This window comes from Helicoverpa armigera, chromosome 1, assembly GCF_030705265.1.
Source record: "Helicoverpa armigera isolate CAAS_96S chromosome 1, ASM3070526v1, whole genome shotgun sequence".
Taxonomy (NCBI): Eukaryota; Metazoa; Arthropoda; class Insecta; order Lepidoptera; family Noctuidae; genus Helicoverpa; species Helicoverpa armigera.
In genome coordinates this window covers 3,169,282-3,182,892 of record NC_087120.1, presented here as the reverse complement: position 1 = coordinate 3,182,892, position 13,611 = coordinate 3,169,282, and the positions used below count along the sequence as shown (strand labels likewise).

At 37.1% G+C, this 13,611-nt stretch overlaps 1 protein-coding gene across 1 annotated transcript; it reads left to right on the top strand.

The window, feature by feature from the left end:
• Nucleotides 1-154: 154 nt before the first annotated feature.
• LOC110379465 (uncharacterized) lies at nucleotides 155-13,315 on the top strand. The gene is made up of 11 exons (XM_064038867.1): nucleotides 155-582; nucleotides 1,441-1,558; nucleotides 3,635-3,747; nucleotides 4,053-4,167; nucleotides 5,515-5,661; nucleotides 9,232-9,351; nucleotides 11,581-11,646; nucleotides 11,958-12,108; nucleotides 12,184-12,359; nucleotides 12,877-12,942; nucleotides 13,022-13,315. Exons 2-10 carry the CDS (start codon nucleotides 1,505-1,507, stop codon nucleotides 12,940-12,942), a joined length of 1,008 nt encoding a protein of 335 aa, XP_063894937.1. The 5' UTR covers nucleotides 155-582; nucleotides 1,441-1,504; the 3' UTR covers nucleotides 13,022-13,315.
• The last annotated feature ends 296 nt before the right edge of the window (nucleotides 13,316-13,611 follow it).

The following is a 13,611-nucleotide window of genomic DNA, read 5'->3' as shown; positions in this document are numbered from 1 at the left end:
TTTGTTAAAAATTAACACATAGTTAGTCGAATTGAAACATAGAACAAAACGTTTTTAAAAAGATTCGCCACATTGTCTTTTCCTGTCATTGCCGTCTGACATTGACAATGACATCAACAAGTTTCAGCACTCCAATGTCAAAACAGTTGGCAAAAGTTTTAAAGTTTTCGATCTAGGGTTTGCTGTATCAAAATAAATTGTGATGTTTGAATGCAGTACATAATTATCTCGCCAACGTTATCTAAAGCCTATTAAAGCCATAAATTCTCACACCGTATGAGTAAATACATATGAAATGAACATTGAGTGCATAAACATCGCCACTGTTAATGTAAACAAATCGACCGGATTGCCTTAAAGTGTTCTATGCCAACTATTTTAATCAATTCCTGGTGTAGATGGGTCAGGAAATACAAGGCCAAGCCTCTAAAATACGTTATTCTAGACTTACTCATAGTATTTCTTGTGTAAACTGTACCTTTATTATTACAAACAGTAAACACATTGTAATGGGCAATAGTTAGCACGCTATTGCCCTTTTAAAGCCCCGATATATCTGCATTTAGTTCTGTAGAGTAAATGGTAAGCTTAATTCATTGTATCTCCCAACCACGTTGGGGCCGGATTCCAGTTTATATGATGGAGCTGAGAACCAATGTTTCACAGGAAGCAACTACCTATCTGATCTCCATAACTCAGTTACCCAGGTCAGCCCATTGGTAAAACTGGTTGTTAAACTTTCTGCTACAGACTACCTCTGACCACTGTCATAGGTTCCATTTATTAAGTCAGACAATCCTAAAAATAAATGAAACAACAGTTAGTGTATGCTCATGTTAATGTATTTAGTCATTATACATGTGTAAGTAACTTCTTTCTGTCCAGCTTTCAGACCAAAACACTGAACTGATTTAAATGAATCTTGTGAACATAAAGAGTCTAGTCTTAGCTTTGTTCAGTCTCTTTTTATATGGGTGTACGAAGCGGTTCCCTCAAGATGCAGGTGAATCTGCTTGGAACTTTATTCTATAATAAAGATATTAGATATAGAAAAGTCTTTATAAATCACTCGTGAATAAATACGAAATGCTATATCAATACAGATTGATAAGCCAAAAGAAACTGGTTATTTGTTCCGCAACTAATTTGATTTATTGCTGTTCTTCCCGGATAAAATTTTTAGTAGTTTATCCAAAGTAGGCTGAAAAACAAAAAGCACGTCAAAATTACATGAGACAAGTACCATGTACGCCCACCCTTCATGACTTCCTAAGTGTTATTACTGAGAAAACATACAATAAGCTAAAGATCAGATTAACATTAAATTGCGTTATTTAATGCTTTATCGCATAATGATTATCGAAGTTAACGGATTAACGCAGTTAAGTTTTTAATTAACTGTGCCCACCTATGCTAATAACCAATTGATATTTGTTTCAGTTATGACAAGATTCATCTGACCTGCCACTAAAGTTCCAGTAGTTGACGAACATACAGGACATTCATGATGGGAAAAATAACAATAATGGTTGTACTCTGCTCATTAGCGTGTGTGCAGGTGAGTAATTTTCTGTTACAATAATTAGTTTATCATCGTCTGTCGTCATAGCTTAAAAATATCCACTGCTGGCCCGTTGGACAAAAGGCCTCTCCGCGCGCTTGGGGGATGTGCCCATACTCAGAATGCTTGGCGATCATATTGGTGGTGACCACCAATATGGCTCTCTCGTGGCCCCTCTCTCTAAAAGGCAAAAGACGGCACAAAAGCTGAGGTTTTTATTGGGTGCAAGCTCCACAGGCATTTTCCTCAGCTGAAACAAAAAAAAAGGCAATTGTGTTTGTTAGCGCAGAGTGGTATAGTTTTTAGCTTCGGAAATGCTGCTGCCCATCTCCGAGCACGATATTTGGTATCCCATCTTGGTGCTGCGTGGTGGTTATACTGCCACCAGTCGGCCGCCGGAGCCTCGCCCGTTTTTCAGAAGTGTTTTTTCGGCAGGACGTTGAGGGTTTGCTCTCTTATGCCCTCAATATTATTAGTTCATCTGAGTGCCCATTCAAAGTTTTGAAAGTTAACTTTCACGTAAAATATCCTGTAACTGAATTAAGTAGCTTTAGTTTTAGAACTGTTTATTTAATAAAGCTGTCATCAGCTTTTAGTCGTGCCATAAACGCGCTTATCTTTATTTCAGCCGTTCGGTTCTGTTATAATTACGTATCTATCGAGAGCGTTATCTTTCAAAACTCGGACGCTGGCGTGCTGTGCAAATTCTTCATTTGTTTTTTTTTCTTTGGCCGATAAGCATAGATAGATAACACACAATGACATAACATGTATAATAGGTAGGTACTGTATAGAGTAGGTAATGACGAGCACCATATTCAAGTTCCGTTTTCAAGATTCAAGTTTACTTTCCGAAAATGAAAACAATATCGGTTTTCTTTTCATAAAGTCAGTTTTCATTTTAAGAGGCCTTTATTGAAAACAATTTTATCTAGTAGCAAGTTCGTTTTTATGCCTAAAGGGATCGTGAATATTCAGACTTTGTTCCACTCAGGGGCACTGGCGCAACAAGGCCTTTGTACGCCTTGGCTTTCATTTTACGATTGGAAAATTTGCAAGGCATATGTGACCTTTAGATCGTGCAATCGGATGGGGGTAATATTGCACTATATGTTCTTTTTAATCGTTTTATCGCATCGTCAGGCCTCTTACGCATTTTAATTCTTTCATCTACCTAAATCGGGTCATTTGATTTTTTAAGCGGATTTTGGCATAGATACTTGTTATAAAAAAATAAGTTTCAGAGCTTAATATAATAGACGTATCTTGCCCATTTGCAAGGGTCAAGTACACAATACTAGTTACTGGCTCGTAAAGAATTACCGGACAATCTGCATGCTGTGATCATTGCATTGCACGCATTGCGCCGGTCATTTGAGCCCAGTCCAGGCCTTTGTGAATAAATAAATCTTTACATCGACGCATGCTCAATCAATCATTTCGATAAACAGGAAATGGATACATAAAATTAATTTGCATATACAAAGAATTTGTTAGTTATAAACAAAAAAACGCTACAATCTTTTGAATTGTAGCCGATAATCGCTGTTTACAATATTATGGTATATAAGGGGCCGACAAATCAAATCTAAAGGGTAACTCAGGTATATGGTTGTTGCATAGGGCAGACGACACGGCTGGGGTGCGGGGAGGGCAGGGGTGGCATTTCATCTCCCGAATCTAGACCCCTGTTAGCGTCTGGCTTTATCTGTTCAGCGTATTACTCTATGTAGCGGGCCCGTTGCGTGCGGATGTTTACCTTGTGTACTAGCTGGCGAATTTCTGCAACGCGATTTGTTCTAAACTTAATTGTCTAATAATATCTCTCTAATTCAGTGTTTGAGTCTCTAATTGTGGTCCTCAGTTGTGTTTTTTTAAATTTATTTAATTTAAAGGTGTAGCTTTTAATTTAAGGTAATTGAATCCCGGACCTGAGCTGCGCAATTGCATATTTATTGATTTTTACTTTTGCTGTAAAAAATATGCGTAATAGTTCAGTCGCGTCGTAAATACAGTGGTGAAGAGTTGTTTTGTGATTTGGTGAAGTTAAATATTCTTTGTGTTCTTTCATAGGGACAATTCTTCGAAGATCGGCGGTGTAGGTGCGTCTGCCCTAGCCCGGCTTCGGTCCTAAATATCTCGTCAACTAGGCAAATATTCACAGGGAACGTTCCTCCAAATAAGTGGTAAGTATTTTACCTATAAACATCTACATAAACATATTAACCTATTAAGACTTTTGATGATATTAGAATCCATATAACGCTCCCGCTAGATATTGTCACTTGCGACATTCGTTCTTGGGCCTCAAAAATTGGAACTTAACACAAAGCTAATACATATTGAACTGAAATCTTTCGGTCCATTGAAGAGGCAACTACTTGAGTTCTCAAAGATACAATCATCAATACTCGTAACTTGTAACTTTAGAAGAAGAAAAATGTTTATAAAAAAGGTTCTATTAACATGAAATCCTTTGTCTGACCCATAGTCACTGCGAAGGCGTGGTCATCCCTTTGATCGGCAAGGAGATCGAAGGGAAGGTCCACCTCCTTTGTCCGCGGTGCGAGTGTTCCTACCAGACTCGGAACACGACACTTATTATGGTAAGTAAGTAGTTATTTCAAGTTTCATCATCTGCCTAGCCTTTTCAAGACTATAGTGGGGTTGGCTTTCTGCAGCTGAGAACCAGTGTTTTACATGGAGCGACTGCCTATCTAACCTCTTTACTACCCGGACCTGGATCATCCAAGATCTAGAAATACATATTTTTAATGACTGCAGTAATTTACAGATAGAAAATACATGCAATTGACTAAATTGCTATCATCAAATACCTTTTAGCAAGTCTCCATTTATAAACACAAGTTTTCTGTGTACGGTCTATTTCTGATAGTGTTATCTATAATAATAAGACGAAGTTTCCGACCGCAAAATCGTTTTGCTTGATAACTAGTTAACATTATTAGGTTCAAGCAAGATACCAAGTAAACGAGTTACTGGCGTTATGTTGCATCCTGTTTGGCGGCATAGCGGACTAAACTTGATTATGGGGTAGCCTGAAACGCGGAAAGATGTTTTTAAAGGTTATACGGATCTCGGAAACTTGAGGAGACTGCAACCATTAACGCATCTATCTAAGTATAGACTGTCTTCGTGTTGAGTCTTATTTATTGGCTGTAAGATGGCAAAATTATGTAGATACATAGTCTTGCTCGCAGAGGAAGTAAGGATAGCGAAGATGCCGTGAGGAAGGTAGTTCAGGCGCCTTCTTGCTGGTCAATGTAAAGTACGGTAGGCGTGATTAGTTACTAGAACTACCAGGCGTTCGGGTTCCGTGCCAAATGAAAAAATCTTGCCGGGTAGCCGGGTTTATGAGGTCAGATAGGCAGTCGCTCCTTATAAAACACTGGTACTCAGCTGCATAGACTGGAAGCCGATCCTAACACAGTTAGGAAAGGCTATGCAGATTTTGGGGAGTAGGATTTGAAAATATTGAGATTTCACAAAAAAAGTGTTACAGCAGTATTACTAATGAAAATTGTTTTTATTGCAATGCGTACATAAACAGATTCAGGACTAAAACCAGGAAAAAAATCTAATTCAGGTACAGTGAATCATATTTTGACGATAAGTTTTGCTTTTGGTACCCGCTCTATGGCCTATTAACACCGATAACATAAACGTCTGTTTTTCGAAACGTTAATATCTATAGAAAACAGTATTTTAAAGAAAAATGTTGACGGTGGACTTGGGTCTAACTGGGTAAGATTTCTTAGTTATCATAGGAGATAGATGTTCGATAAACAAGCTTTTTACATAATTGAGTGATTCCCCTTGTGTTGGACATATTTTTTAAGTAACGTTTTTTCTCTTAGGTATATGTTAATATCTCATAGTTATTCCTCGTTTTTGATATATTTTTTTTTATAAAATCCTTTTTTGTTTGGCAGGGCGTAGTGTTTCTTATGCTAACACTGATCGGGATGGCGGTTATTTACATGATCACCCTCCTGTGGCTGAACACCTGGGTCATGAGTCAGCGGACGGAAACCCCAAGAGATGCGATAGAAAACGGCAAAGGTCGCACTGAGGAGGAGGTAAATAAGAAATAATAGATAAATACCTATGGTGACAGTTTCGTTAACGTTTAATATATCATGGTTGGGGGACGCACTTATTTGTCAGCTCGAAATTGTAGACTTAATTCATATATGACATCGACGAATCACTTGCCATAACCAAGAATAGAATTGATTGTCATTACTTACTTTCACATATATTACACTTTATTTAACTTAGTAATATAATAAGTACTTTGCTTGTGGAAAGGATTAAATGTTGGACACTTTGAACAAACTATATAATTAGTCTCCTATTGTCATGTGAATTAAGTCTCAATTTTTGTTTTCATCACGGCTTCTGTCACATTTTGAAGGACATTTTAAAATTAATAACAAAAGCTTTAGCTTGCGCGTGATTAACCATTATAATATTTAGCTGAGTACCATAGACGCAAGTCATCTTTGAAAGTCAGAGATTATGCAAATAGGTTCTAGAAGGTGAAGGTCTTGACCAGTGCAGTATTTTACCTAAGTTAACATGAGGTATGACAAACGATTTTATAATTTTATTCACATCTACAAACGCAACCCCAAAAGTTTTTACCGAACTTACTATGACATTAACACTATAAATTCGAGGAATGTTATTGTTATCATATCTAATATTAACTTAGGTAAAATATAAAAAAATAACATTTAATATTTGAATATACCGCGCTTATCATCCGCCTAAAATGCTAATCCAAGTTACGAACAATATAATATTATATTTTCATCATTTGCGTTATGATAGAAAAAGCAAAAGTGCTCACGTTATCTTACATTCATACATTATATATTACAACACATACCATCTACGAAAGTGGGTAAGTATACATAATACAGGCTTATAAATCCACAAGCTAAGATGCAGCTAACTTGCATGAATGCTTTTAACTGTACTAACTTACGGCTGCTCCCGATATCCTATCTTTTAACTAGAGATAGAGTTTTGACATTAGCCCCGTACAGGTAAAACGATAGATAGGTAGAATATTGGGAACGGCCCTTACTGAATTAAAGTAATTTCTCCCTACTGATCCTCCAATAGATGTTTAGTGACTTGATTATGTGCGTTTGCGATTGGTGTTTTGCTTTTGTATTTTGTTTGATCCCACGTTGCGACAGTCAGTATCTTCTGGACTTTTCTGGATTTTTATTTTACCAGAAGTACCTAATCTATTGTTATAATTTTTGTTTGTTTGTTTGTATCCTAAAGGCTCCGCGACTAGTGAACTGATTTGAATAATTCTGTCACTTTTGGAAAGCTACACTCTTCCCGAGTGATAGGCTATATTTTATCTTGTTACGGGCAGTAGTTTCCACTGGGGAAAACAGCTAGTAAGCTAAAAATAATCGAACTGTCGTTGTACTTTCATTGTTTTTCTTTTGACCTAGGACAAGTGGAATTACGCATGAAAAATATTTATTGTTTTTAATTTAGTAATGTTTCCTCTGCTCGTATCCCTATTTTGTATTACTATCTTTCTCGCACTATCTCGATGTGAATCCTTGATGTTCCCTATTTATTCGAGTAATGACTCTTTACTTACATTTTTTATTTTACTGTTTTCAGGATAGGCTGTTGTTGTGTGAAGACCCAGAGGATTGAAACTGGACAGTAACACAGTGGATTCAAGAAAAGAGACAATTTTGAAGAGTTCTTGGTTAATGAGAGCAAAAGCTACATTGGAGTAAACAAGGCTATAATATTAGACCTTATTTTTGATACTACAGATATTTATTTTAATATTTTTTTAATAATGTTGATGTTGTTCGTTTTGACTTTATTGATTGAAAGAGTGAGACTAGTTGTAACAAATAATAAGAATTGACTATCGATTGACAACGAAAATAAGTTGAAAGTATTTTCATAATATTTTTATGTACCTCTTTTTGAGTTAATAGTAATATTACCTAAGTTGCTACCTATTTTTTTAGATAACTTTAAAAGTTAAATTGTTATCCATATAGATTTTTCAATAATAATTAGTTTACTGTGTATGAGGAATAGATATAGTGTTTAAACGTATATTTTTATACATAACATGTGAAAACTGTTCTTCATAGGAAAGTTTTCTGGCGATTGAAAAATCGGCCTCAACTAAGTACCCATATTCTACATGTATGTTCCCAGTTCCCAATTCGAGATAAGACGAACATTAATAGGCATGACGAATCAAAACAGGAATTAGTCCGTCTTTTAAATAACTCTAAAATAATGGACACGTATTTTTTAACTTTTTTCACAGACCAATTACAGCGATGATACAACACGTTTTAATTTTGTGTTACGTCACTTTTAGGTACAAATACATCAAAGTGACGTCACAAACTCCCACTCCCAACCTTTAAGAGGACGAATTGGAATTTTTGGCGCCAAGGATCTCAATTTTTCTCAGTAAATACAAAACGGATCAAAATACAACTTGGTTACCTGAAAGTTCATGATATAAACCTTATTTTGTTAGACGTGAAAACATGATTAGGTAACTTTTATAACAGAGAAAAATATATCAAACATACCTCTTTTTAAAAAGAGATTCACATATTATGGTCAAACGGGACCGATTTAAGCCTCTTAACTTTTTTAGTAGTTGAGTATATACATACTCTTTAAAATTGTAGAAGGAATTTTTATCAAATTATCATTTCTAAATAATAAAATTACAAAACCAATTTGTCGCTTACGACTTTTAGTTATAAGCTATTGCTTATAAGCGCGTATTGTTATCCTCGCCCCGCTCAGACGCTCCGACCCCTTTTGGCGCCTTAGATGCGCGTGCCGGTTATGGAATTATTGTTGACCAATTCGTCGCCTTAACGCCTTTTAACAAAGTGAATTTTTAATGTTTTGTTAAAATAAAAAATACGTGTTCAATTTATTTTATGGTCATCTAAAAGACGGACTATTCTATTAAAATCACTATTTTTTAACCTTTTGGTCTATTATATGTATACGTTCGAATGCCAAAGTTATGGGACTGAAACGAAATTGTGTTATTACGTATGTACGTATTTTGTTGCATTTGTTACAAGTTGTGTTGCATGTCGTATTATTATTGAGCTTTCGTATATTTTAATACATTTTAATTTAAATCTTTGACTATTTTGGTGTTTCAAAGCCATCGAATTTTTTTAGAAAAAAATATATTGATGTGTAATTAAATACGGCCTAAATACATATCTACTTGCATTTTATTTTTCCAAATATTGAATTGTTTCTTACCTGCCATCGACGAACAATTACATCTCACGGCCGTGCCCACAGGAATTTGACATTTGGTTGGGGAAGAAGAGCTTCCCCAACCTTGACTTTGTTGTCAATATACCTACCTATATGAACCATCAGTCACAAATAATAGCATACAAAAAAATAGAACCGACTTCAATAATTAACCTCATACTGAAAACCACATCAAAATCGGTTCTGCCAAACGTGAGATAAACGCACACAAACATACAAACTGAGAACCTTTTTTTGAAGTCTGTTAAAAAGATTCCTTTGACTGTTGCATGCCTTAATTTATGCTGAACATCAGTTTTTCTTATTTTGTTATATTGTAGGTGGAAATGGGCTTTAAAGATGTGGCAGAACACGGAGGAACGAATGATAGCGAAGGTGCCATTCGGAAGGAAAATCAGACGACTTCTTTTTTGTCAAAAAACAACGAATATTTCTGGATCGTAAGTGGCGCATGATGATCGTAATTGTTGTCTTCAAATGCGCTCCGTCGCGCTTCCAGTGGTTTGCGCTGGGCCCTAGGAGCTACTTTCTTAGGATATTTTGCGTTATGACATCGCTGCTAGTCATTTCGTTCTCCATATGACAAAATTATATTGTGGAAATAGAAATGCAACGAGCTGGTAAGTACCTAAGCTAATTTTTAACAGAACCGAACAGCGTGAACGGTAAAGGAATAGGAATAGAAGTCGGTGGAATGGGAAGGAAATTTTAGAATCGTTCTAAGATGTGACCTGCAAGGCGCATCATTAGAACGGATGAAGCAAAACGCTCTCGCAGGTACGATGGAAATTTAGGGATATAGAGGATGTTGAATAATAGGTAAACACAAAATGCGAGTGTTCCCGCGAAGTCGAATGGGGAGCCACTTGAAAGTGCTGCGAAAGCTAGAGACGTGATCATATTTTTTAAGATTAAAGATAAAACGTATACAGATATTTTGCAGACGCTCAAGCTTGTTTAAGAGCTCTTCGGTGGCATCCAAATAACAGGCATCAGAGTAGTCACTAATCGGCTGGATTTAGGATATTATATTATACATTTCACACGCTCAGGTGCCTCCAGAACTTCTTACCCTGAGTTACCTTGAATATTAATAGTTCCACAAATCATAGGAGCAGTGGCGTAGCGTGGGTATCTGCCGCCCGGGGCAGTTGTCGATTTTGCCGCCCCTACCCGTGTATTTTTTTTAACAAGTGTTACTGGCCGTTTGTCATTTTTAACCGACTTCAAAAAAAGGTTTTTTTTTTGTATCGACGTTAAAAATCATCAAATGACCCATCCCGCTGTTAGCAGCGGTGAGGGAGTGTCAGACTCTTACTGATTAAAAACCGTCGTGTTTTGTCGAAGGCCTTTTATGTTTTATGGTAACTCTTTCGAACAACCCGCAGCCCCGGCAGAAGGGGGAGGTTCTCAAGTAGACTTTTCTTTTATATCTATGTTACTTGATTTCTGGAAGGTTTTAAATTTCCAGATACGGGAATTTTTTATCGGACTTAAACCAAAAATTACGTAAAATTTAAGCCAAACGTACTTAACTTTTCGTTTGTTGACAGATGCAAAAATCAGGGCATATCGTTTTTGAATACGCGAGCGAAGCGAGCGGGAAATTTTTTTCGGACTTAAAACAAAAGATACTTAAAATTTAGCCCAAACATACTTAACGTTTTGTTTGTTGATAAATGCAAAAATAAGGGCCATAATACAGTTTCTGAATACGCGAGCGAAGCGAGCGCGAAATTTTTATGGGACTTAAACCAAATATTACGTAAAATTTAGCCCAAACGTACTTAACTTTTTGTTCGTACTTAACTTTTTGTTTGTTGACAGATGCAAAAATAAGGGCATATCGTTTTTGAATACGCGAGCGAAGCGAGCGCTAAATTTTTATCGGACTTAAAACAAAAATTACGTAAAATTTTGCCCAAACGTACTTAACTTTTTGTTCGTACTTAACTTTTTGTTTGTTGACAGATGCAAAAATTAGGGCATATCGTTTTTGAATACGCGAGCGAAGGGAGCGGGAAATTTTTATCGGACTCAAAACAAAAGATACTTAAAATTTAGCACAAACATACTTAACGTTTTGTTTGTTGACAAATGCAAAAATAAGGGCCATAATACAGTTTCCAAATGCGCGAGCGAAGCGAGCGCGAAATTTTTATGGGACTTAAACCAAATATTACGTAAAATTTAGCCCAAACGTACTTAACTTTTTGTTTGATGACAAATGCAAAATCAAGCGCATACAGTTTCTAAATACGCGAGCGAAGCGAGCGCGAACATTTTATTATTTGTAATTTAAGACTCAAAACCAAAATTACGTAAAATGTAGTGTCACGTGTGTTTTAAGTACCAAACTTTAACAATAATTAATTTTAAGTTTCAAAATTTTAACTTGTTTAATGTTTTGTTATTGTTAGACAGTTTCATGTAGCGGCGCAGATACTAGTTGCGAACAATTTTTTTTTAATTGGGTAAATTTTGCCGCCCCCTAAAAGCTGCCGCCCGGGGAATGTGCCCCCCCTGCCCCCCCCACGCTACGCCACTGCATAGGAGGTAGGCGCAAAAGAAAAGTAAAAACTAGCCTTAATCGAGTAGCGCGAATTGAAAATGCAAAAATCGATGCGAAATATTGTCTATATGTACCTACAATGTTTTTTTGGTTTCAGAAATCTTTGCCGGCATTCATCATCATATTGGGATCCATATCCATTCACAATCTGCCACGACTTTTGGTAAGTACGTACGATTCACATCCGACTGAATCCCGACTCAATTACGATTGGAGCGTATGTGGCATTCCACTATATTTTTTTTTAACAAACGTTTTTATCAGAACTATGTTGTTTTAACCCAGTAACAAAACATTATTTGTATTCGTTGTGCAACTGAAAGCTCGGCTTCTTCATGAAATGGTCAAAATTAATTGATCACATCGTAAAATAGTTATGTAAATTGCCCCTAATATAGATTTGAACTTAGCATAACCCAGGTATTTTAATCTAGGCTAATAACTAAACTACATTGATAAATGTTATCATTTCAGGGACTATGGAACCGGGCGGCCTTAACTGCACCCCAAACGATGAACAGACCATCCACCCCGGATTCGGATGACGGGGATCACAACGCTGACAACGCACCAACCAACGGACCAATCCGCGTTGTAGATGAACACTGGGCTAGACCAGTGCCAGGTAGGACCAGGCACAGATACAATGCTGTTGGAGAAACCCCACTCTTTCGACGTCTGACACCTTTATCGCCAACAGGAACTCCTGACTTGATCCGTCCCGCTTCCCCCCCGGACCGAATGCAGTTAAGTTCCCCGGACCAGACTCCGCCAGCTGAGGCTCCAGAGGCTCCAAGACGCCGCGGGGGTAACTCGCTCATGACATTACGAGATCTTGAGCGAGTCAATTATAAGCCTTTTTTCAGGCGGCAATCGGTAAGTCTACAAAACAGAAATGAATGCCTGTATTGCTGTCATTAATTGCGATGACAGTTTTGGACATTATGGTACATTTAAAATGTATCTAAAATAAATGGCAAAACAATGGACAGCCCCCAAAACGCCTATCCTTTACCATTGCCTGCGTGTTTTTGCTGGGAAGAAGTGTCGCAAAAAATCTCCCCAGCAATAGGTACTAATGTCTAATGTAAAAAATATTATATATTTTTTTCAACACATTGAATGAAGCATTTTCTTTTTCATTCTTATCTTAGCTGTTGATTAGAAAACAAATTGACCAGAAATCTGCATTTCTTGGGTCTCGGTGCAATGCTTTTTGTTAAATAGGCAAATGTACAACGCCATTTATAACTTATTTTGGGATTTTTTATTTTCCAAAAGGAAACCTCCCATTGTGTTTAAATATAAAATATATTTTTTATACGTTTAAATTAATCTTAGGCTGTGAATACAATATATGGATTTTCATATAAGTACATAGATGTTTTTGCAGCGGCGGTACGTGCAGCGGCGCGTCCAGCGTGCAAGCGTTCTGACGACCGTCGACATTCAGAACTAAGTAATTACTTTTTTTATTCTGAAAAAGAAAATCTGCTGTGTGACTACCGCCTGTCTGACTGTATTTTTCTTGTTCGTAGTTGAAGTTCGAACCTGGAAGCCCGCTCGACGACGCGCTGCACGCTCAACCGCTGCGCTACACGTCCTGCTCTCAATTTCCGCCCTCAAGCTGTGTTCAAACCAAACTGACCGTCAGCCGCCGAATATGAGCGAACGTTATGCAGTTTGTTTTTTCATAGGTACATATTCACTTGTTCGTTCACAACTAACCGATGATACGTCAATACGCTATGCATAGACGCTGACATTCGGCGGCTGACAGTCAGTTTAATTTGAACGCAGCCTTACCGTAAACTATAATAAATTAATAATTGTTTATTTAGTAATCTCCACAGTTTGCGTCCTTTCTCTTCCGTGAGTACATTAGGTCAAAATAACTAGTTTTTAAGTCGATTTGAATTATGTAAGAAAAATTAGCTTAGCTGCACTTTTGTGTGGCAATTTACTAGAAGCAGGCCACTATCAGGTGAAACTCGATAGTAGGTTTAGTTACCCACCAAATCAGACTGATGAGTATAAGGGCCGAGGCACATATGGTGGTGTGCAGAGCATACCCCTTTCTAAACGCGTGATATGCCAACGCAAGTATCAAGTGTTACGGTAACACTTT